The sequence below is a fragment of the Protopterus annectens genome, chromosome 2.part2, assembly GCF_019279795.1.
Source record: "Protopterus annectens isolate FY-2018-M chromosome 2.part2, PAN1.0, whole genome shotgun sequence".
NCBI lineage: Eukaryota > Metazoa > Chordata > Ceratodontiformes > Protopteridae > Protopterus > Protopterus annectens.
Genome location: NC_056730.1, coordinates 713,984,974 through 714,009,682, shown reverse-complemented (window position 1 = coordinate 714,009,682; position 24,709 = coordinate 713,984,974). Strand labels below are relative to the sequence as shown.

Below are 24,709 nucleotides of genomic sequence, written 5' to 3'. Positions count from 1 at the left end.
CCAATTCTTTGATGAGGCTGATTTCCAATATGACGGAAGGCACCTCACGAGCAGCGGGATCAGGCATAGCCCTTAGGAGACATGCCTGGTTGAGGCTTTGTAGGTTTGTGGAACCCTTCAAGGCATCTTTTATTAATGCCCCATTTAATGTTTCCTTGTTTAGACTATCAGTCAAGGAGATGCTCACCCACAGTGAGCAAGAAGGAAAGACCCTATGTGCCATAGGGTTAAAGTTTTCTTCCCCTCAAAGGACCTTCTCTAGGAACCGATTTAGCAGGAAGATGTGGTTCAAGAAATCACTGGGTCCTTTCCAAGAATCTCACAAGGATTCCTCATCCAGAAGCAGAGGGTGGAGATTTAATGGAAGGCGCTGCCCCAGTGGTAGAGTGGGTCTGCAGAATTAGGGGTTTAGAGAACCTTTCTCAGACCAGCCCTATGCCCATATTGGACCTGAGAAGATTGAATCTGTTTGTCAAGAAGTCAAAATTTCCCATGGTGATGGTTCAGTCCATTCTGCTTGTACTGTGCAAGGATGATTGAATATGCTCTATAGATCTCCAGGATGCTTACTATCACATAAAGATCCACAGACGGTCCAGGAGACACTTGCTCTTCTGACTGGGAGCCAGTAGTTATCAGTTCAGAGCACTGCCTTTTGGACTCACCACAACCCCCCCCCCCCCCCCAGGTATTTACCAAATGAATGACAGTGGTGGCAGCTCACCTGAGACTGCAAGGATTCCAGGTGTTTCCATACTTGGACGATTGGCTCCTAACTGCACCTACAAAGCATCAGCTGGGTCAAGCAGTATAGTTCTTATTATACCTATTCAACCAGCAGGGATTACTATAAACATGACAAAGTTAAACTTGACTCTGTTCAGACATAGAATTCATCAGAACAAAGTTAAACTCTGTCACTCAGGTAGCATCTTTACCCACTTTCTCTCTCTCTCAGGCAGCAGGTCCAGTCCTTGCTAGACACACCCAACCCTTCAGCAGTTCTTATCTTGAAAGCCATGGGCTCCATGTCAGATGCCATCTTAATGGTTCCACTAGCTAGATTTTTCATGAGAGTGCTTCAGTAGACTCTGTCAGCCCAATGGTCCATTCTGTTTCACCCTTTGAGTCATCGGATCAAGCTGTCTCAAGTCTGCGGACGACATCTTCAATGGTAGCTCATCTCAGATTACCTTATTTTAGGCAGGCCATTCTCTCTTCCCCCTCTAACAGCCACAGTGACCACAAATGCCTGCTTGTTGGGGTAGAGAGGGACATTACCCAGGCACATGGTCCCCAATAGAGACCAAATTGCACATCAGCGTCCTGGAGATGAGAGCAGTCCTACAATCACTGCAAGCCTTTCAGGATTGGCTCCCACTGGGAACAATAGCAATTCACTCAGACAATATGTCAGTAGTCTGGTATATCAACAAGCAGGGGGGAACACGTTCATACCTGTTATGCAGAAAGACCATGAGAGTGTGGGAATGCGCAATCTCTTCCAACTGATTTCTCCTTGCAACGCACATTCCCGGGGAGACAAACGTGTTAGCAGACAGACTAAGCAGATCCATCTTGAGTCCACATGAGTGGTCCCAGAATCAAACAATAGCAGATCGAATTTTCACCTGTTGGGGCCTACCTTTCTGAGACCTGTTTGCTTCCCCATTGAGCAACAAATGCAACAGGTACTTTGCCCTGATCCCTCCAAAGGGGGAGTCACCCAGGGATGCTGTAGTCCACAGTTGGCCCTCTGGTCTCTTGTATGCTTACCTTCCAATTCCCCTGATTCTGAAAGTTCTTCAGCAAGCCAGCAGGTTGAAGAGTATGCTAATCCTCATTGCCCCCTTCTGGCCTTGTAAGGTATGGTTCCCCTTTTACAGTCTCACGCAAGGTATCCACCATGGATACTGGATCCCACAAATGATCTGATTTCTCATCCAGTGGAACTTCAGCCTCCCAATCTCAGATCCCTCAGATTTATCACTTGATTTCTCCACTTCCAATGATTTTAAGGCAGTCCAGGCTAGCTTCCCCAGTCCGTAACATAGTACTTGCTTCGCAGAAGCCTTCTACCAAAAAAGTGTACCATAGTTAGTGGAAGAGGTTTTCCATTTGGGCCTTAGACAGGAAAATGGACCCTTTTTCTGCTCCAGTTTTTGCCATTCTTTTCTTTCTAAGCTCGCTGTTCCATCAAGGGGCTAGTTTTTCCACAAGTAAGTTGCAACTGGTGGCAATTGCCAATTTTCATGCCACAGAGGATCGACCACCCATCTCTACCACTAGACTGTGTAAGGCCTTTATGAAGGGAATTTTCCTACTCAGGCCCCCTCCCCCCATTAAGGATCCTTCTCCACCATGGGATTTGGCCTTGGTTTTGCAATACCTCGGCCAGAAACCTTTTGAACTGACTGCCTTCTCTGATCTAAAGTTTTTGTCTTGGAAGACTATCTTCTTGGTGACGATTACTTCTGCCAAGAGAGTTTCAGAACGTCAGGCCTTGTCTTCAAAACTGCCATGCATAAACTTTTTCAATGATAGGGTTTCCTTGAGAATGAAACCTTCCTTTATGCCTAAAGTGGCCACTGAAACAAATCTTAACCAGTCTATCCATCTGCCAGTTTTTTCCCTAACTGTTCCAACAAGGGTGAATACATGCTTCATTTACTCCGATGTTCATAGACAATTGTGTTTCTATCTGCACAGAACAAAGAACTTCAAAAAGTCGGTACAGTTATTAATTTCTTTTTCACCCAGTCGTTTAGACAGAGCAGTGTCAAAAGTAACTCTGGCGAAATGGATTACTAGCTGTATATCCATTATTTATTCATTGAAAGGAATAGCAATTCCTTGTTCCCCAAAAGCTCATTCCACACGGTCGATATCCACTTCCTCAGCTTTTTCATCTAGGACTTCTATTGATGAAATTTCCGCTGCAGCAACCTGGCCAAATTCATTTACTTTTGTTTCTCATTACAAATTGGATGTCATCTCCAGGAATAGAGCATCCTTTGGCTCCATGGAGCTCAGTCATATCCTTCCTTAAGGGCTTCCCAGGGAACCACGTAGCTGAGGATTCTGACCCAGTGGTGAGGATAAATGATAGAGACAACTTAGGAGTTATGTATTTACCATAACTTGATATCTTTGTTGTCTTCGTATCCTCACATCCCACACTAGCTTCCCCCTTCTTTTTTGTCTGGCATAACTTGGAGGATGCCAGAACCTATAGGTTCCTTGTCTTGAGGTCCAGGTTGGGCAATGCTATTGTTTTGGCTGCTCCCGTTAGGGGTCGCCACAGCAGATCAACTGTTTCCATTTCTTCCTGTCCTCTGCATCTTGCTCTGTCACACCAACCCACCTGCATGTCCTCTCTCACCACATCCATAAACCTTATCTTAGGCATTCCTCTTTTCCTGTTACCTGGCAGCTTCATCTTTAGCATCTTTTTCCCAGTATACTCTGCATCTCTCCTCAGCACACATCCAAACCAACGTAATCTTGCCTCTCTGGCTTTGTCTCCAAACCTTCCAATCTGGGCTGACCCTCTAATATACTTATTCCTAATCTTGTCCATCCTCGTCACACCCAGTGCAAATCTTAAGATCTTCAACTCTGCCACGTCAAGCTCTGACTCCTGCCTTTTTGTCAATGCCACTGTCTCCAACACATATAGCATAGCTGGTCTCACTACCCTCTTGTAGACCTTCCTTTTCACTCTTACTGGTACTCATCTGTCACAAATCACTCCTGACACTCTTCTCCACCCACGCCATCCTGACTGTACTCTCTTCTTCATCTCTCTTCCACACTCACCATTACTCTGAACTGTTGATCCAAATTATTTAAACTCACCCACCTTCGCCACCTCTACTCCCTACATCCTCACCATTCCTCTATCCTCCCTCTTATTTACACACATATATTCTGTTTTAGTCCTGCTGACCTTCATTCCTCTTCTCTATAGAGCATATCTCCACCTCTCCAGGTTCTCCTGCATCTGTTCCCTACTCTCACTACAGATCACAATGTCATCTGCAAACATCATAGTCCACGGGAACTCCTGTCTGATCTCATCTGTCAACCTGTCCATCACCGTTGCAAATAAGAAAGGGCTCAGAGCTGATACTTGATGTGATCCCACCTCCACCTTAAACGCATCCGTCACTCCCACCGCAGATCACTCCGCTGTCACACTACCCTGGTACATATCCTGTACCACTCTTACATACTTCTCTGACACTCCCGACTTCCTCATGCAGTACCACAACTCCTCTCTAGGCAGCCTGTCATATGCTTTCTCTAAATCCACAAAGACACAATGCAACTCCTTCTGACCTTCTCTGTACTTCTCCATCAACACTCTCAGAGCAAACAATTGCATCTGTAGTGCTCTTTCCTGGCATGAAACCATACAGCTGATCACTAATCATCACCTCCCTTCTTAACCTAGCTTCCACTATTCTTTCTCATAACTTCATGCTGTGACTGATCAGTTTAATCCCTCTGTAGTTAGCAGCTCTGCACATCACCCTTATTCTTAAAAAATCGGTACCAAAACACTTTTTCTCCATTCCTCAGGCATCCTCTCACTTTCCAAGATTTCATTAAACAATCTAGTTAAAAACTCCACTGCCATTTCACCTAAACACCTCTCTCTCTCTCTCTCTCTCTATATATATATATATATATATATATAAATCATTCCTTCTGTTGGTTCATCTGTTCAACAAATTCGATCTGAGCAGTTAGTGGAGTTGCAGGGTTTGAGTCATGAGGCATCAGTCTTTTGGAAAGCCCAGATCAGATCCATGCATTGATCCAAGACTCAGTGTTGACAACAAATGAAAGAAGACAACACACATACCAAGTTATGGTAAGCATATAACTCCTAATTTCTTCTCCTTCACATAGGATTAAGTGCTCCTATGATGCCATACATGCTCTCTGTTGAACAGCACAAGGTTTGTAATGTGTAGGTAAGCCTGCCTTAGGTTACATAGTCTCCCATAGGATGACAAAAAACAGATTCTGTTTTTTTTTTTTTTTTTTTTTTAAACAAGAAACATCTTTATTAAATTATCATGTGTGGCATAGGCAATCGTATATCTATATAAATCAAATAAACAATGCCGATACAATCTCAGTTCCAAACAACACACATTACAAACCATGATAACCACAACTGTAGCTGCAAACATTATACATCACTTATACTATATCCAGTCATTGCCAGTCAACCAATACATAGCTCATTCAAATCCTGCCTTCTTTTAAACTTTGTTTTTCCTCTGCATGTGTTGATCCCACAATTTCCATTTTTCCTATGTAATTTGCTCCTACCCTTTTCTAAAGATCACAATTCCAGTTGTTTTATCTCTGTTACTATCTTTGTTACTTCTAGTAAGGTTGGTTTAGACTTTGATTTCTATTTTCCAGTAATTGCTTTTTTGGCAGCAATCATAATTAGGCTCAGCAATGCCTTACTATGTCTAGGCAATTCCGATTCTGCATCATAGCTCAAAAATAATTTCCTTAGTTACACCAGTTTTCTCACCCAGTATCTCCGACAAAGCAGTCTGCAAGGAATTGTTAAAGTCTGCCAATTCATTACACTCCCAGAAAATATGTTTCTAGTTACATCTTTCTTCTCCATCACACCTCCAACATTTACTATCTACCTGAGGAAAAATTCTATGGAGTCCAATTGGAGTACAAAAATACATGCATAAACACTTCCAAGCAAAGATCCTAAATCTTCTAGACTTTGTTGCATATTCGGGAAGCATACATATATCCCCCATTGTTTCTTTGTGAGTTGCTTATCTAGTCTCTCTAACCTCTTCTGATTCAATTTTGTAGTTATCATACAATATTTTGTATGCTGTACTAATTATTTCTTTCTTAACAACAATTATTGTTCTGGATTATGTTAACAACTCTACCAGTGCTGGTCTTTCGTTTAGGATCCCCCTATTTCTTTTTCTTTGACTATACTCTGATATCACTCCTTAATAGGGAAGGCACTCTCTAACTTGCAGTGCAAGTAAGATCTTGGCATTTTCCCATTCTGTTACCTTTCTCTCTCTAGTTATTTGCTTCAAATACCTTGGTTCCTTCGCCAGTTTTCTCCAATAAGTTCCAGCCCCCTCTTACCTATTGGCTGTATCCCTAATTGTATTCAGCCCTATTGGCAGAATCTCCTTTCTCCATTCCCATGCTGGCTTAGTTCTTAGAATACTTTTTGGTACTTAATATAATATTCTGTATGATTATTGTTATTCTCCTTAAAGGTCTGCATCCAAAATCCCAGTCTTTCCTTGTTTTTCGAGCTCTCCCTCTGTTTCATCATCATCTCTTTCCACTATGAATTATAGTTTTCTACTTGTGCTCTGTATAGGAGCCTTAACTTAACTGTGTTGCTCTGAAATACCCCTTCAAATCAGGTAATCCCAATCTGCCCTGTTCTGTTGGAAGAATTAGTTTATCCCACTTGACACTTGCTGTCTTCCCCTCCCACATAAAATCCTTCAGCTCTTTATTAACTGCTATCCACAACTTCTCCTCTGTTTGATAAAATTAAGTCTAAGGGGACTAAAAACATTTTAACTGCTTGTATCTTACTATTGATATCCATATAACTGAGCTTCCATTTTTTCCATTTATGTATTATCTTTTGTTTAGTCTCTTTCCACAAATCCTTAGCTGTCACACTGGAATAATTTTTAATCCATACTCCTGAATACTTCATTTGATGATGTCCCAATGTGTATGGATTTTGCTGAACCAATTTGTATGTGAGTACATAATTTAACACTATTGCCTTTGTTTTAGCTTCATTAATTTTGTATCCCAAAAAGATTTGAAATTGCTTTAATATGTTCCACAGCACTGTAATGTCCCTTTCTGGTTTTGTCAGGTATAAAATAATGTCGCCTGCAAATAGAGCCAGCTTTTCTTGACTACCATACCAGTTATATCCTTGAATTTCTGAGTCCCTTATTTTGTTTGCCAGTGGTTCTAAATGTAATGCAAATAACAAAGGAGAGATACGACTCCCCTGCCTGCTTCCTCTACTCAAGCAGAGATTATCAGAGAGGACTCACCCACATTAATTTTTGCTTCCAATCTCCCATATATCCTCCTATTCAACCTTAGAATTTTATCATGGAATGCAAATGCTTCCATTGCTCTGCTCATAAAGTCCTAGCTTACTCTGTCATATGCTTTCTCTGCATCAAGACCCACCAACAACAGTGGTATTTTCTTACATTCTGCTTCCCTCTGGATCATCAGCATTCTGTTAATGTTGGCAAATGTTTGCCTCCCCTCCACAAAACCACATCGATCCATATCTGTCAATTATGGCATCAGTTTTGCCATTTTAGCCATTATAGACATAAACAGTTTATAATCATGGTTTAGTATTGAAATGGGCTTGTATAAAACTTGATCTGGTGGATCTTTACCCTCTTTAGGTATTATAACTACCACCGCTTTCATCCAGGATGTTGGTACTTCTCCTCTTAAAATAGTGTTAAACAAACTCCTAGTACTGAATTCACATCTCACATGCCAAATATTTTCATACATTTCTTTAAAAATCTAACCTCCTTTGTTATATTTTCCCTTCTGGGCCCCCTAGACACATCTTCATTGTTGCAAATCAAATACCAGTCCCCAGTGTAAGTAATATTCTTGGCTGAAAGCTGCTTATTTCTCCCAGAATTTTCTTAAGCTCCATTATAATAGTTTTGGTGGAATATAAATATATGCCAGCATAATCCTCCTCCCTTGCCAGTAGCCTCTTAGTACTAAAAAGCTACCATTATTGTCTTTTTTTATCCTGTTCTATTACTATTGGAGCTCCCCTTGCAACTAATATAAATACTTCTCTCTTCCTTTGACCCAGGTGTTCTGCTGAATAACCATCCTGAAAACCTTTCTTTATCAAATTCACATTTTCAATTCTTTCCAAATGTGTCTTCTGTAGCATAGCTATCTGCACACTACATTTTTAATATAGCTCACTACTCTATTTTGTTGTATTTATCTGTGAGACAATTACAATTTGAAGACATTATAGGAAGCATCATATTCTTGAGAAATTATTATACCCACATTTTATGTATAACATCTTTTTTTCTTAAATATCTAGTTCCAGCTTTTGTGTTACATGTGTGTACTGTTTAGCAGGTTAATCTTTTATACAGTTATTTCTTGTCTTCTCCATTTGAGCCTATGTTACATCTTACAGAACTTTTTTTATTGAAAATCTCAAACAAACACACACACACAAAACACCCCCTAAAACCTATTAACTTCATAATAACAGACAAAACTATGTACATCTTCAAATATTGCACAGATGTTCCACACTGACAGCCGCACATACAGACTTGAGCTAACCTAAAAGAAAGGTGTTATGCACAGCATGTGGTTCTAGTAAATGCTGTGCGGTTTTGTCTTATCTTTACAGCTCGCTTAGCTAGGAAAACACTTGAATGCTTTTAGAAAACATTTCTCAAAGGCATTTCTTTTTATCAGATTGTCTGCTAAAGACATGGGAACCAGACACAAAACTGTTTACTAGAAAGAAAGCCTTATAATATTTAGCATGTTTTCATTTACTTGCTTTCTCTTTAAACTTGTTACTAGATGAAGCTAATAGCCTTAGCCCAGTCATTTCCCTATGCAAGAATGAGAAAAAGCACACTTATTTTTCTTTTGTAATGCTCTTTTAACCAGATTTTGTTTTACATTGCACTGCCTACATTTCTCAAAACTGAACAAGGAGAGACAGAGAAGAAGGGAGAAAGAAAAAAGAAATAAACAGGAGCACCTATTTACATTAGTATCCCAATTACACTTAAAATAACTGAAAAGAAAATCATGCATTATTTAAGTAGTACTATTAAAAAAATGTTTTACTTACAGTTAACTTTCTCCCTCTTCTTCCCGTCTGGTGAGCATTTTTCTGAACATTAATAACATGAATTGCTTTGTAATCCCAAATTTCTCAGTCTCCAAGTTACTGATTTGATTCTGCAGATGTTTAATGACACGAAGTATGGCATATGCTTTAGAGTCCCCTACAAGTTTAACAAAGTCCAAGAAAGTCCATTATTTCAAGATTTTCTTGTTCTATTCCTGTTCATCTCCATCTCCCAAACCCTGTATCTGTTTCATTTCCAATGTACTCTTGATTCTTCTAGTCAACTATGGTGCTTTTCCCCTCTCTCAAGCATTTTCTTTTGAAACACTGGAAAAGGTTTCAGTGGCACAGTCTCTGTATGATCTTTATTACCAGAAGTATAAGAACCAGAATCTCTTTCTGTTTCACAGCTCACTTTTTGTTAGACAAATTTTATATTTCTTCCTTAGCATGTACTTCATCAAAAAATGATTTTGTTCCTCCAAGGAAAAATATTATGAAGGTAGCTTTGTACAGCAGTTTGAATCTCACACCTGATTCTCGACATTTCCTATATAATGGAATAAATGCATTCCTTTTCTGCCTGGTGTACAATGAGTAGCCATTCTCTACAAACAGTCTGCTGTCTCCCTCTTTTAGTTCTGTGTTCTTCTGCCACATTTTTGTCAGACTCAGCTCCTGCTGGTAATATTGCATCTTTACTTTTAAAGACCTAGGTTGTTTTCTCATAGCCAGATTTTGACCATGCACACAATCTGTTATGCAAATCCCTGATTCTAAATGCTTCTGTGGAAAAAGATGTCCTTTTTGATAGCTCTTCGGCTTAGGTTGCTAGACATTTAGAAGCAGGGGTAATTTAATACAGGGAGAAAAACAGCTTTTTCTGTCACTGTTTCATAAATATAGCAAAAGATATACCTCTAGCCCTGGACATTTCTTCAAGATACTTTTCAAACCAGTTCAACAAAAGCCCAGTAAACAACAATATAAAATGAAATGGCAAGAAGACCCCAAGCAGAAAACGGATGATCCCAAGGACTCCAAAGAGAGTGCAAGACTATTTAAGCACTCCCTCCCTTCCCAACCCCAGTCATTTCCTAAAATAGCAGGCAATCTGTCACTTTCCCTGCACCTTTGGAAACAAATAATCATTTCTTAGGTACTAAGAGTGGGTTTACTTTATTTACGCGAAAGCGTAAAAACCGCAAATACATATGGATCGAACCATATGCATCGAAAGTGCAAGCGGTCGAAAACTGTAAACTGAAATCTCCGTAGTTAGAGGTTTCCATTTACTTCAATGTAGGGCGATCTTGGAGTTGGTATATTTAAGTAGTGCGGGTGTGGGGGATGCAGGGGGGCTTGCCCCTCTGCCTGCATCTTTTTTTTTTCTGTGTATTTTTTTTTCTTTATTAACTTTTGAACGTTTAAGAGTTCGATGCATATGTGTCGATCTTTATGCATTCGAACTTTTGAACGTTCGAGTTTATAAAGTAGACCCCTAAGAATAATTCAAAAGCATTACAAATGACAGAGGCAGTCCATTCCATAGTTAGGAATACCACTTCCTACAGGAAACCAGACCAGAGTCTTTCAGAAATGCTATCTCAAGGTGTTATAAAGTGTTCTTCCATCCCAGCAGGGAAAGGATTTTACTCCAAAATGTTTTTTGTACCCAAGAAATAGGGCAGATGGAGACCAGTTTTGAATCTTTCAGCTATGGCTTCCTTTCTAATTATTCCAAAGGTCAGGATGTTATCTCTACAGTCCCTTTTCCCTGTTCTTTCCCAGTTTTTGTTAGTGACACTAAACATCAAGGATGTACATCACAGCATTCCAGTACACAAACATTGCAGGCTTATTTAAGATTTTTTATGTCTGTATTACATTTTCTATTTACACCCTTGCCTTTTGGACTTTCTACATCTCCAGTAGTGTTTACAAAATTACTACCTCCAGTAGCTGTCTTTTGCAGATTCAGGGAATCCACATTTACCCTTACCTGGGTAATTATCTCATCAGCAGCAGCTTCTCAGACACTCAGGCATCCCCCTTTTCTTCATAAATCTCTTTTGAAGTCTAGATTTCAAACTAAACTTAGGGAAGTCTTCCCTAGTTCCATCTCACAAGTTAACATTTCTGGAATGCCTCTTGGACACCCCTCTTGTAATGGCTCACCTTCCTCCAGAGACCGTTCTTAGATCTGAATCACCATTCCATTTCCACAGCAGTATAGTTCCTCAGAAATGTAGGCTACATAATTTTGACTGTTCTCCTTGTCCATTTAGCCAGACTTCATATGAAGAGGATTCAGTGGTCCCTCAGATCTGATTGGACTATGTCTGGATAACCGTTTCCATAAGGATTAAAGTTTTGGGGATTTGGGATCCTCACTTCACCAAAAAAAGAACATTGACCTCAAATAAACACTGGCTCCGATAAATGCATTAAAAGCTTTGAATTAGTTGCAGACTCCAAGCCCACAGTTGATAATTACAGACAGCACCACACTGATGTGGTACTTAAACAAGAGGAGAACTAGATCCTGCCCCCTGTGTAGATTGGTCATGATTGTCTGGGAGGTTGCAACTCAGTCATCCTCAGAGCAGAACACAGCTGCAAATTGACTGCGCAGATGCAGGATAGACCATCAAGAATGGATGTTACACCCAGATGTCTTCCAGGACATTCTCCACATGTGGGGGGCTCCTCAAATAGATCTATTTGCTTCTGTTCACAGCAGACCATTAAAGGCATTGTTTGTTAGTTACATTAGACCCAAACATAAGTATGGAATAATAATAAACCTTATAAGAAAACAAGCATGAGTAAACTAGAAAGCATACAGAGGAAATATAGCAAAGGCATCCATGGATGTGAAAATTTAAGTTATTATGAAAGACTAAAATATGTGAACTTGTACAGTGTCTCTTACAGATCTCTAAGAGGAGATCTTATTCAGGTAAATACAGCATTTAGAGGCAACTACCCCTGGGAATGTTTGGGGTTATCAAAAAGTACTAGAGAATCATCAGACAACCTATGTAGATGATTCTATAGGAATGAGAAGTGTACAGTTAAGGAGAGGTGAATTTAAACTAAAAGATGAAAAGTTCATATTTTTGGACCAAGATAGTGGACTACGTACATGCTGGTTTACAAAGTCCATTGAACACGTCGGAGAAACAGGTAAATACAGGTTTTGTAAGACGGAATTGGAAACAGTTGCACATCTTGTTGCTAGTTGTGATATACTAATGGCAGAAGGACTGCATACTGAAAAGCATAATAATGTAGCAAGACTGTTGTATTGAGAATTGTGCAAACATTATAATATTGAAGTAGCTAAAAAACTGTGGAAACACGAGCCACAATGCATTATAGAAAATTATGACGTTTATATCACATGGGATCACCCATTACCAACAGTTCAAAAAAACAGATACAAGAAAACTAGATGTAGTAGTCCATGGAAAGATGACAAAAGTAGCACTGATCATTGAAATTGCTGCCCCCAGTGACTACAGTATCTTATATACAGAGAAACACAAAGTCATAAAATACCAGGATTTGCAGGCAGAAATGAGGCAATGAGGAAAAAGGATACCTAGACAGTTCCAGTAGTAGTAGGAGAGATGGGTCTTGTAAAAAAGAATTTACAATCGTACTTAGATATGATACAGATACATGTAACTCCATATAAACTGCAGGAGTCATTACTGAGCACATTGCGGGATTGCGGGTGCTGCCAAGAGCACTTCTGTCTAACATCAAAGATTGAAACAATACTAATTTCATGAACTTTAATCATGCTTTGACTTAGGAATGGGGCCCATTCCAGTCATGGTATTAGAAATCCAGAAGACTTGGAGAAATTTAAATAGGCTATATAATATGTGCTCCCTGGTTAGGTTTAAATTTAGTATCCTTTAATGTAGTTTAAGATATGTTATTTCAGACTCTGTAGAACTGCTGCTACTACTTATGTTGAACAATGTAATGACTAGCTAACCAATCTTATCTTATTCAAATATGAGCCAGGAATTTAAGAACATAAATATTTCTGTAATTCCTTAAGCCTGCTTTGGTATTGTTGAAACAAATTGATTCCCCTCCTCCACAGTGTTCCTGTGTTAAATTCCACATCCTGAACTATGGAATCTTTATCCACTGTTTTGCCTTTTACAAAAAAAAATTGAATAGTTTGCATTTGGATTCATTTGCTGAATTGAATGCAGTAATTTGCTTTTTTGATTTCCTTATTGAATTGTTGCACGCATTTCTGAATAATGAGGTTTCTTTTTCTGTTATTTTTTCTTATTATTTTCTTATTTTTAACATAATGGTTGCTTACAGTCCCTATAATGTTTCCCAGTGGTCTTTGTATCTAAAACAGGTCAGGTACCAGACCACTAACATAATGGCCCTGGATGTGGCTGAAAGGAGTCCTACACCTCACCACTAATCTGCTTAACAAACAAAATAAAATAGTTGAATAGGATGAATTTTATTCAACAAGTTTATGCACCGTTGTATTAACAGAGTGCATATTTACTGTTAATAGTACCTTTGAAAAATAGCCCTGCATCTGAACTAAGTTTAAACAAAATATTGAACAAATAATGAATAGTAGCTGGTCTATGCTTTTAAATGTATTACACAAAACAGCCAGCATCAGTATCCAGATGCTTCACTAGACCCATCCCGAAAATGCACACACCTCAGCCATGCTTCTTTGGTGTTTTACTTATCCAAGAGTGTGCTAACTAATGCACAATTCCACACAGAAACTGCCTTCCCATCACAAAGAGTGAGAAGCATACTATGGTATTAAAGCAAAAACTGGAACCCACTGTAATTGGGTGCCGAAGACCTGGTATCATTCCTCACTTCTGAGATGTCGTAGTCTGGTAATGTAAGGCACTAATGATATTTACTGAAATTTGTGAACTAATGAATCCTATGTTTTAAAAATGACTTACTGGAAATTGTGATACTTTGGCATTTCCTGAAGTATGCTTTATTCAACCCCCGAGAAGTCTAGTCAAATGACAACATTGCCCTTACTAACTACTCCCATGCTGTTCAATACTGGCCAAGTAATTTTTTAAGTGATTTGTATGCCTGACTGCTTTAAATTGAATCATGTTTTAATGTGCTTTACTTGTTAAACAATTTCATTGTGTTATCAATAAAGTAAATTAAAAGAAGATTATGTGAAATTAATGCACCGGGGGAATGCATGCCATAAATCTGCATTTCCACTTAAATATGTCTCACATTTACTGCATTCAAAATGTTATGTTGCACACATTTTGTTACTGGCGGGTAATACATTTTTTCTCACCCTAATGCAGTTTTTCACATTCAGATATCTTATATTGATTTTGCTGCTAAATAAAGCTAGGCTGTATGCATTACATTTTTTTATTTAATTTCTTATGCATTGCATTATTTTGTTCATCAGATATCTTTAATCACTACTACTTTAGTTCACCTCAATACAAGGCAGCATTTGACACTGATAGAGGAATTATTTTACTCTAGATAACTGTTTCCCATTTGTTTCCATGGGATGCAAAAATTGTGCATATGTGTACTGAATATGACTTTAAGAAGGCTGCCTAGGTTTTTATGAATGTGCTGTCTGGTGAGTTGTTTTCTACTGTACTTCTGGTATGTTTTAATCTTTTTTGTGTTTTAGGTAATGCTTTTTGTTTAAGGTTTTACATGATGTGTGCAATTTTTGTAGTTATGTGCTGAAGGATATGGCAATAAATGTTAGGACTATAATATTGTTTTGTGTTTTAGCTAATGTAATATTATTTATTTTAGTATTTTAGATTTATGTCTGGTTTTACTGAAAATGTCATTTTCCAATCAGCTGATTCCCATTTTTTACACTGTATGTTTACTTTAGTTTATGATATTTATGTTAGTAAGGATTTTAAGGGTGTAGTTGTTTTTTTTATGAGATCTGTGTATTTATGTATTTATTTGCATGCACAGTGTGTTAAGTTTATTTTTTTCCTTTTCTGTGAGTATGTGTGAATGTTTGGCTATGGTGATCGATGGAATACACAGAGTGGTGATACATATAGTATGACATGCCAGTAGTATCTGTACAATGTCTGTAACATCAAAATGCATACAGAAGCAGGTGAACAAAAAATAAGAAATAATATACCACCAGCTGACCCCACAAACTTATTTTAGTCAGGAACACTGCTACAGATATAATTACAGCATATTTTAGTGTTTTGAAATTATATCTGTAGCAGTGTTTCTGACAGAAGCATGCTTCTATGGTTGGCTAGTGGCAGATTATCTTCAAAATATCTGGAATCTATAAGATATGTCTATGTCCCACAATTTAACAATGTCTGATGTATATATTTTTTCAACATTTATTACACTCAAAGGCCAGAGCACAAGAAATACACATAGCCTTTTTTCTCAGTGTGTTTCTCATTCAGCCTAAGATGATGTCAGATATGTCACTGCAGTTTTATAGTTTATATCTCAGCTGTTTATTTTAATGGAATACTATTGTGAGTTTAAAGGCCAACGTGAAGTAATGTTCTTTTTTCGGTTAAGTGATAATTCTTTCTGTTGCTTTACCTGTTCTTGTCCTGATAATAATTTCCCAAGATGCACAGCATTTTTGCCTTTTATTCAGGTGTGGAGTACTTGGTCACAGTTATATCATTGCTAATAATCATTTTTCTGAGGTTAAGTCATGTAGAGTGAACACTTACTGTTAAAAGTTGCTGCAGTCTCTGGGATGATTATCACCATGAATTCATCTAACAGTATGCTTATCCTTTTTATATTTAGGCTAATGGAAGAAAGCTTGAAAGGAGATGTAGTGAAAACCCAAGACCTACCATTCATTGTTGTGTACGTTAGCAAGAATCCTTCGGGATTTCAGTTAGCTTGGAAATTTCTCAAGAAAAATTGGGATAAATTAGTCCAGAAGTAAGTTTCAGAGAACTTTTACATATTTTCTGCATATTGTTAGTATCTGACATTCATTTGTGTGATACAAGCCTATAACAAGCAATCACTTTAAATTTTAGGTTTGAACTGGGCTCCCATTCATTAGCACACATGGTGAATGGAGTTACAAACCAATATTCCACACGCGAAATGCTTCATGAGGTATGAAATTAGTAACGGTGATATTGTCTTTTCTATGTGACTCTGAAAGTTCTACTTTTTTAATAAACAAAAGTCTGTGATGATAGAATGGTGAAGACCATATCTTATGCTGATTTCTGAAAAGGTATTTTATCTAGATTCCAGTAGGCATCAGCAGATTCCCTTGTCAGTACCCGTGATGTTGACATATGTCACAAAAATAGTGCTGATTCTAGTATTTGAACTGTTTACTATCATGGTAAAGTTTAAAAAATATAATCTTCTTCCTGGTCTGTGGTGTAGAGGGATAAATCTCTTCACTACAACTGAGACAACCTGAGTTTGATTATTGGCTCGGGTGCTGGAGAATCTAGGCAAGGGGAGTGTGGGAATTATTGGCTATTGTCAGTTATCCCATCCTAGAGGGAAGAATGTGGTAAGACCTGTTGCAACACTGACTAAAGGGGAAGGTATTACCGCTAGCAGTCATTGAGTTGGGTGGGTCATGCCACTTATAAACCACAGAGGATGTCCCCTAACAGTGCTTATGCCTGCATAGGAAGCCGTTTCCAAGGCAGCAACTTCAAGAGAAGCCAGAGGTTACTGCAGGGAGGGATTAGGCTGGATCTGAGATTGGATCTTGTGCAATATCATACAGTGAGTTTGTTTTGTTGCAACCTGTCCCGTGCTCCTGGGAGAAGAAATGGGCTGATGAAGCTCTTGCCTTTGCCAGGGATTGAAATGACTGTAGGTTTGTTGCCCTTACCAAGGTGCAAATGGGTATGGCTGTCACCCCCAAGAGGAACAACTGGGCTAATCGAATCCAGAGGAGGAGCCATTGGATAGGTAATGGAAACAAAAAAATAAAAGATATAGCCTCATTGAAGCCTTGTTTTTTCATCAATAATGTGTTATAGAAATCTTTTTAGCATTCAGTTAAGGATAGCTGTAATCTCAGATGGGAAATTAATTCAGGTATCTTGATATATAAGACTATCTAAATAACATTTCTGCTCTTTGCAACTTAATCTAGGGAGTGTGGCAGCCGCGTAGTACAATTATCTTGCTTAAAAGTAAATCACAGTTTACAATCTGTTATTCTTTGTTAATCACTACTTGCAATAAAAAGGCAATTTGTAGATCTAACATTGGGGTCCTTCTTGTCAGTCAATAATTGGGCCCATCTTCTCCACCAGTCAGAGTTCAGCAGTTTGTTCTCAGATACTCTTATTTTCAAGGGAGCATGCATGCAGTTGTTGGATATATTAAAGCCAGAGCACTGCCATGTGAATCAAAAATCTCAGAGCTGGCCATTGCCCTGCCCTGGTAGAGGTAAGTTCATTTAAAAAAAATAGTCCTTCAGATTTTGCAGTAGGGCAGCTTATCCTTGACTATCAAGGACTCAAGCTCACATTTAGTCTCCATGTCAGCACATGACAAGGGCCTTGTAGGTGGTACATTCCTGGCTGCCACTGTGTATTCTGTCCTGTGGTGCACATTCTGCCCATCTCCTAGATGTTAATCGTATTTCACTGTTGCAGTCATGACTGTACGGTTCTCCCCTGCCGGCAGGCAGCCCTCGGTCAGCCAGAATCCCAAAGTCTGGGTCCGGCGTCGGCTGTTCAACCATGCTCCCTGACGTCAGAGCGCCAGGAGTACAAAGCTGACAGCTGACGCCATCTTCTCCAGTCTTTCTTGTTGTGCGGTGATAGCAGTTCGCAAGTGCCGGTCGGCTGACTCCTGACGATTTTTTCTGATATACTTCAGTCCGAAGATTTTCTTCTCCACTCAAAGCTAAGTACCCGTTAGAAACTTTTTTCTTGCTCCACTCCGATGTTAGAAAAAGTTAATAATTGTATTTCATGTGGGAAGCAAATACCTCATAAGGATTTTCATTCTTACTGTATTCCTTGCTTAGGCCCTGACCACGACGTAGCTAGTTGTCAGTTTTGTGCTAGATTCAATCAACGTACAATTAAGCGAAGGTACGATTTTGCTTTTCATTACTTCGGTAGGCGCTTTAACTACAAAATGTCATCAGATACGGTTCCGGCTACCGGAGTTCACAAACGTCGCAAGGATAAAGACAGGCCTCCGAGGTCCAAATCTGATGATAATGCACAAGCGGAGCCAGCTTCAGGTTCGGCCGTCGTCAGTGAGGTGCTTTTGCAGCCCCTGTCGTCGGCCATTTCAGAACCGATGGCCAAAACGGACTCTCATGAGGAGCCAACCAGGCCTTTAAATATTTCTGTTGCAGGACCTTCGGACAATGCTCCTTCGGATGGGTCCGGAGCCGCTGTGCAGGTACCGGCTTCCGAAGGGGTTTTCAGGCCTACTCAGCTTCTAATAAAGGCAAAGCCAAAGACAAAGGCAAAGACTCCTTCTAAATCAAAGACTACAACACAGGCCTCTTCTGAACTGGCTCCCAAGTCACAGAAACAGTTACTCAAGATGGCGGAGGATTTACTTACTATGATTAGGGGTTCACATCCCCCTCCAGATAAAAGGGCAAGGCAGGATGTTTATTATGATTCCTCTGATCAGGCTTCTGTTTCTTCAGTTTCTTCTTCTGATCAGGAATATTCTTTCCCTCCTTATGAGGATTCTGATGCTGAGGAATCCATTCCTTCAGTTTCTCCCCCTGAGGATTTCTCTTTTGGGGAAACTTTGCATGAAATGAGGGAACATTTCCATTGGGAAGGACAGGAGTATTCGGAATCTAAGAAAAGACTGAGGGATTTTCTTCTTCTTCCCCAACATAGACCCCTGGCTATTCCTCCTGTTTTGGATATTGTGGATGATGCCTTTCGAGGCTAACTTAACCCCTGACTCTTTTCCTCCTGCTCCTGTTAAGCCTGATAGATATTACAGGGTTCCTGATTCCCATCAGTTTTTATACAAGAACCCTTCTGCTGACCCTGAAACCATTTCTCAGGGTCCTATGGGAGTTAAGGCCGCTTCTGCCAAAAATCCCATTCCTACTGAAAAGGATTCTCGATCCTTAGAAAGATGGGGCAAAAAGGTGTACACTTCTGCTACTTTGTCCATTAGGGCTTTAAACTGTCAGTTTCATATGCTAAAATACCAGCAATTTCTCTTGTCTGTTTTAAAACAAAAGCTTACTTCCATTTCTGCCTGTGCAGATGATAAGGAATTACATGACTTATTGCATGCCACTGAACAAGTTGGGAAGCATGGTTTACACTGTGGATTTGATGCCTTGGAGGCTTCTTGTAGGGCTGCAGCCTCTGGCACAGTCATTAGAAGGGATGCATGGCTAAAGGAACAAAATTTGCCTGAGCAAGTAAAGCGTAAATTATTGGATGCTCCTGTTCAGCATAATGTTTTGTTTGGATCAAAAGCTGAAGAGGTGATTAAAAAGATGGAGGATAAGGCGAAATCCATGCAAACAGTTAAAGATTTCTTACAAGTACAGCCACCTAGATTTAGCAGGAATTGGCCTTCAAAAATTGGTCCTTTCCCACTTCAGACAGGCCTCAGAGGGGTAGATATAGACGCTCCAGAGGAAGGCCTCAAACACAAGCTTCTTATAGACCAAGACAGTGGACTGCTTCCACCCCTAGGGGAGGAGAGGACAGGTCACAAACTCAAAGGAAACAAACTCAGTGACTCCCTTCTTGCCTGGAAGCCCCTCTCGGAGGAAAACTCTCTCTTTTATCAAAATTGGACTCAAATAACCCAAGACAAGTGGGTTTTGGATGTGGTTTTAAGAGGTTACAAATTCCATTTTCATACCTTGCCAAGGCCAAGCGGATGGCCAGACCTTCCAAAACATCAATGGACGGAGGCCTTAAACCAGGTGGAAGCTCTTTTGGCTATGAATGCCATAGAACTGGTTCCACTTTCAGAGATGGGAAAAGTTTTTTTTACTCAAGGCTCTTTCTAGTCCCAAGGAAGCAAAACTCATGGAGACCCATTCTGGATCTGTCGGTCTTGAACACCTTTCTAGAGATTCCAAAATTCAAGATGCTTACTCTACAGCAGCTACTTCCAATGCTGTCCAAAGATGCATGGATGGTAACTTTGGATTTAAAGGAAGCATATTTACACATTCCCATCAGGCAGGATCGCAGAAAATACCTCAGGTTCAAGGCCGGATCGAGGCACTTTCAATTCTCTGCGCTGCCCTTTGGATTGTCTACTGCACCCAGGGTCTTCATCAAATGCCTGGCTCCAGTAGTAGCTTACTGCAGACTCAAGGGAATTCAAATTTACCCTTATCTGGATGATTGTCTAATTCAGGCAGACAGCAAGGATGTCTTACTCCAGCATCTAGAATTTGTACAGAACCTCCTCAAGTTCCTGGGATTCTCTGTAAACATAAAAAAGTCAAATTTGACACCATCACAACAGATAACTTTTCTGGGTGCACTTCTAAACACCACAACCCAGATGGCATTTCTGACATCCGAAAAACAATTACAGCTGGCTTCAACTTTCAGAACCTTGGAAACTTCAACTCAACTATCTGCAAGGAAATTCCTGCAGGCTTTGGGTTACATGGCCTCCTGCATCCTTCTCGTACCATATGCAAGACTATACATGAGGAAAATACAGTGGTACCTAAAAAGTGTATGGTCTCAGCATTGCCACAGTTTAGACATACTGATCTCCGTCCTTCCTTGCCTTCAAAAGGAATTTCTTTGGTGGTCCAGGGCTTGTGCTCTAAACAAAGGGAAACCCTTCCGTCTGCCTCCTGCCACTCAGATTCTAACCACGGACGCCTCGGATTATGCTTGGGGAGCCCATTTTTAGGGCAATTGTCTGCAGGGCCTTTGGACAAAGGATCACAAGCACCTGCATATCAACTTAAAGGAAATGTTAGCCATTCAGAAAGCTCTATTGGCCTTCAGGAATCTTTTACAACCAGGACAACTACTAATACGGACAGACAACACCACAGTTATGTGGTACATAAACAAGCAAGGGGGGAATCTCATTCCTACCCCTTTGCAGACTAGTCATGGATCTATGGAACACAGCTCTAGCTTGCAATCTGGATCTTCAAGCTCAGTTTCTACCAGGGAAACAAAACATCCTGGCAGACAGTCTGAGCAGAAACATTTCGGATCCACACGAGTGGATGCTGGACACCAAAATATTCAGGATGATAACAGCAGTCTGGGGATGTCCTCACATAGACCTCTTTGCATCCCATCTCAATCATCAACTACAGAATTTTTGCACCAGGACTTTCCACAGAGAAGCTTGGAAAGTGGATGCCCTGTCATTCAGCTGGAGGAACCTCTCGGGATATGACGTTCCGCCTCTTCCTCTTCTTCCACGGGTTTTATTGAAGATAAAACAGGACAAGCCCAAGATGATAATCTTGCTGGCTCCAAATTGGCCTCGGCAGTTTTGGTATCCAACTCTAAAAACCTATGCCTGGAGCCCCTTGGGTTTTACCTCAGTCTCCGAACCTTCTGTCCCAACATCAGGGTCAGGTTCTACACTCTCATGTCAGAACTCTCAGCCTGGTGGCCTGGTTAATCCAGGGCCTTTGATTTATTCTTTCCTGCCCAAGCAGGTTATGGATGTCATTTTAGAAGCCAGACGTCCTAGCACTAGAAAATCTTATGCAGGAAAATGGAAAAGATTTTGTTCCTGGATGCAGGCTCAGGATTCTGATCCTCTTCTTCCTAACATTACTTTAATTTTACTTTACTTGACAGATCTCTTACATAAGGGTCTCTCTTTCTCTTCCATTAAGATACATGCCTCTGCTATTTCTGCTCATTATAATACAGACCCTCCCATCTTTTCCCACCAGCTCATGAGACAGTTTCTCAGAGGAGCTAAGAACTTAAGACCTCCTAGATCTCCTCCTATTCCTGCTTGGGATCTCAACTATGTTTTGGAAAAACTAACCTTGCCTCCTTTTGAGCCCGCTGCCTCTTCTGACATCAAGATTTTATCTTGGAAGACAGCTATCCTGTTAGCCCTAACCTCTGCCAGGAGAGTTTCAGAGTTACAAGCTCTTATGGCTGTGGAACCTTATATTATTTTTCATCAAGACAGGGTATCTTTGAGGACTAATCCTACCTTCATGCCTAAGGTGGTTTCCAAAGTGGCTTTAAATCAAACTATCCACTTACCAACCTTTTTTTCCCACTCCTCAAAATAAAGGGGAAAGGATCTTACATTCCTTGGATGTACACAGACAACTACGTTTTTACCTGAACAGAACCAAGGACATCAGAAAATCGGAACAATTGTTTGTTTCTTATGCTTCAAGTTCCCAAGGTAAAGCCATTTCAAAACAGACCATTTCTAAATGGATTGCTCATGGAATCAGATTTTGTTATTCACACCATGGAAAGCAAATCCCAGGGAGTATACGGACTCATTCCACCAGAGCTGCTGCCACTTCTGCGGCCTTCCTCAGCGGAGTTCCTACCAAAGACATTTTGGAAGCTGCAACTTGGAGTTCTGTGCATACTTTTTCTAAGCACTACAATCTACCTCTCTACTCTAAGTCTAGGGCAGGCTTTGCCTCTGCAGTCTTGCAGGGCCTTTTAGCCGCTCCTTCTTCTTTATGACCACCTCCCTTTCTTTCAGCTTTGGGATTCTACCCTACAGTCATGACTGCAACAGTGAAACACGATGAACATAGTACAGTTGTGTACACCTACCATAAATGTAGATGTTTGAGTGTCTTCACTGTTGCAGTCTGGGTTTCCCTCCCTCCTGTCCCCTCTTATTTTCACTTTTGTGTATTTCCTTTTTTCACCATTCTTCTGAGGTGTATTTGCAAAGGTTACGGGACCTTTTTCATTTTGGGGCTCCTGACATCCTGGGCAAGAAAAACTGGAGAAGATGGCGTCAGCTGTCAGCTTTGTACTCCTGGCGCTCTGACGTCAGGGAGCATGGTTGAACAGCCGACACCAGACCCAGACTTTGGGATTCTGGCCGACCGAGGGCTGCCTGCTGGCAGGGGAGAACCCTACAGTCATGACTGCAACAGTGAAGACACTCGAACATCTACATTTATGGTAGGTGTACACAACTGTACTTTCTTCAGCTACAGTACTCTTCAGTACCAGTCATTCCTACCCGCAAAAGAGGCTTAGGAAGTCTTGAATTTCATAGCTTTATTAAGGACATAGTAAAGGATCCAGTCTTGGGTGCTGTTGCTACTTCTGATTTTGATGGCAGCCTATGATGTTCATGGAGTCATTTGTGCTCATCTGGGGATGTTGGTGTTTTTTTTCTGGTGGCCATCATTCTGACCAGAAGATCTTAGAGGTACAGACCCTTGTGTAGAGGAAACTATATTATGTCTTTCCAAAGGATTAGCTGTCTCCTATGATCAACACACATTTTCTACTGAATGTGGCATCTGAACTGCCCCTGAACCAGTTCAATTACTTCCTTGTTTCTTGGCAGAGGCTGAAACTAGAGAATAGAGTTCCTGTCACATCCTGGATGTGTACCACATACTCCAGTTTTACCTGAGGCAAACACGTGTGTTTTGAAAGATGAAACAACAGTTCATTTCCTTTGCTGCAAACATGGAAGGACTGGCAGTTGTCAAGCAAAGGTTTTCCATGTATATCGTCCACTGTGTTATCTTTTGCTGTCAGAAGGTGGAAGATGCTGTGGCCAAAATATACTGCACTACAGGTGTGGCTGTTTTTTTTACTTGCTTTAAGGATATTTCCTTTGCATACATTTGCACCATGAACAATTGGTCTTTGACTTACATCATCACCAAGCAGTGTTGCACTGATCCCTTCTTAAGGAGTCAGACTTCCTTTTATAAGTGTGCATTTCAGGACTAATCTTTGGCATTTTAGTTGTCATCCAGTCATTGCCCCACAAAGGATGGTCACTGATACTAATATATAAATATAAATATTCATACATACACACACATATATATATATATATATATATATATATATATAATGCTTTGAATAATCTGATTTAAGTAGTGATTTAATCTAAGTGAGAGCCTAATTATTTCAGGCCCCAAGTATCATAGAGCAGTTAGGCTTCAGATTTTTCTTGCTTTTCATAGGTTATTTTGTTTTCCTGGTTAATGCTTAGTTCACAGAGCTCAGCCTATTAGTGTCCTTTTTTAAAGACTGTTAAAGCCAGAATTGCACGCACTCACTGTTTGACCAACTGCTGGAATTTAAAAATCAGAGCAAAAGATGGGAAAGTATTTTTTTGTGTATATCTGCACTGAGTTGCCCAACTAATCTAGGCTCACTGTAATTCTTGAACTTCAATTTAATTCTTGCTGTGTATCTGTGTCACTCTTTGAGAAAAGTAAGAGTTAAATACTTTCAGGGCTTCTTCCCCGGTGCATATTAAAATGTGGCACTGTACTTTTTCACTGTTCTCAGCTATTCCACTTAAATTGAGGAACAAATTGAGTTTCTGAAACTAAAGATTTTTTTTCAGCTTGCTTTACTTTGAGAGAATTAGTGGTCATTGCTGTTGGACCATTTTTGACTGAGAACTGTACTTCTAAATAAACAAACTTTTGAATATAAAGTGTTCTTTACTTCTGCAAATATATTACTCCAGTTGTGGCAGTATGTAACATGGGCATGGTCACTGTACAACGGGGCACTGGGAATTAGTTTCTACTGTCCATTAGGA

General features: G+C 40.0%; 2 protein-coding genes across 2 annotated transcripts in view; one reads left to right on the top strand and one right to left on the bottom strand.

Annotated features, from left to right (window-relative positions):
- Positions 1 to 24,709, bottom strand: part of ERAP1 (endoplasmic reticulum aminopeptidase 1) — a 1,476,217-nt gene that overhangs the window by 988,734 nt on the left and 462,774 nt on the right. The gene's annotated exons all lie outside the window — the stretch shown is intronic.
- LOC122795783 (endoplasmic reticulum aminopeptidase 1-like) overlaps positions 1 to 24,709 on the top strand; it is a 103,772-nt gene that overhangs the window by 31,948 nt on the left and 47,115 nt on the right. The window contains exons 3-4 of the mRNA XM_044064114.1: positions 15,776 to 15,916; positions 16,018 to 16,099. Of these exons, the coding sequence (XP_043920049.1) occupies positions 15,776 to 15,916; positions 16,018 to 16,099 (223 nt within the window). The remainder of the gene's footprint in view (positions 1 to 15,775; positions 15,917 to 16,017; positions 16,100 to 24,709) is intronic.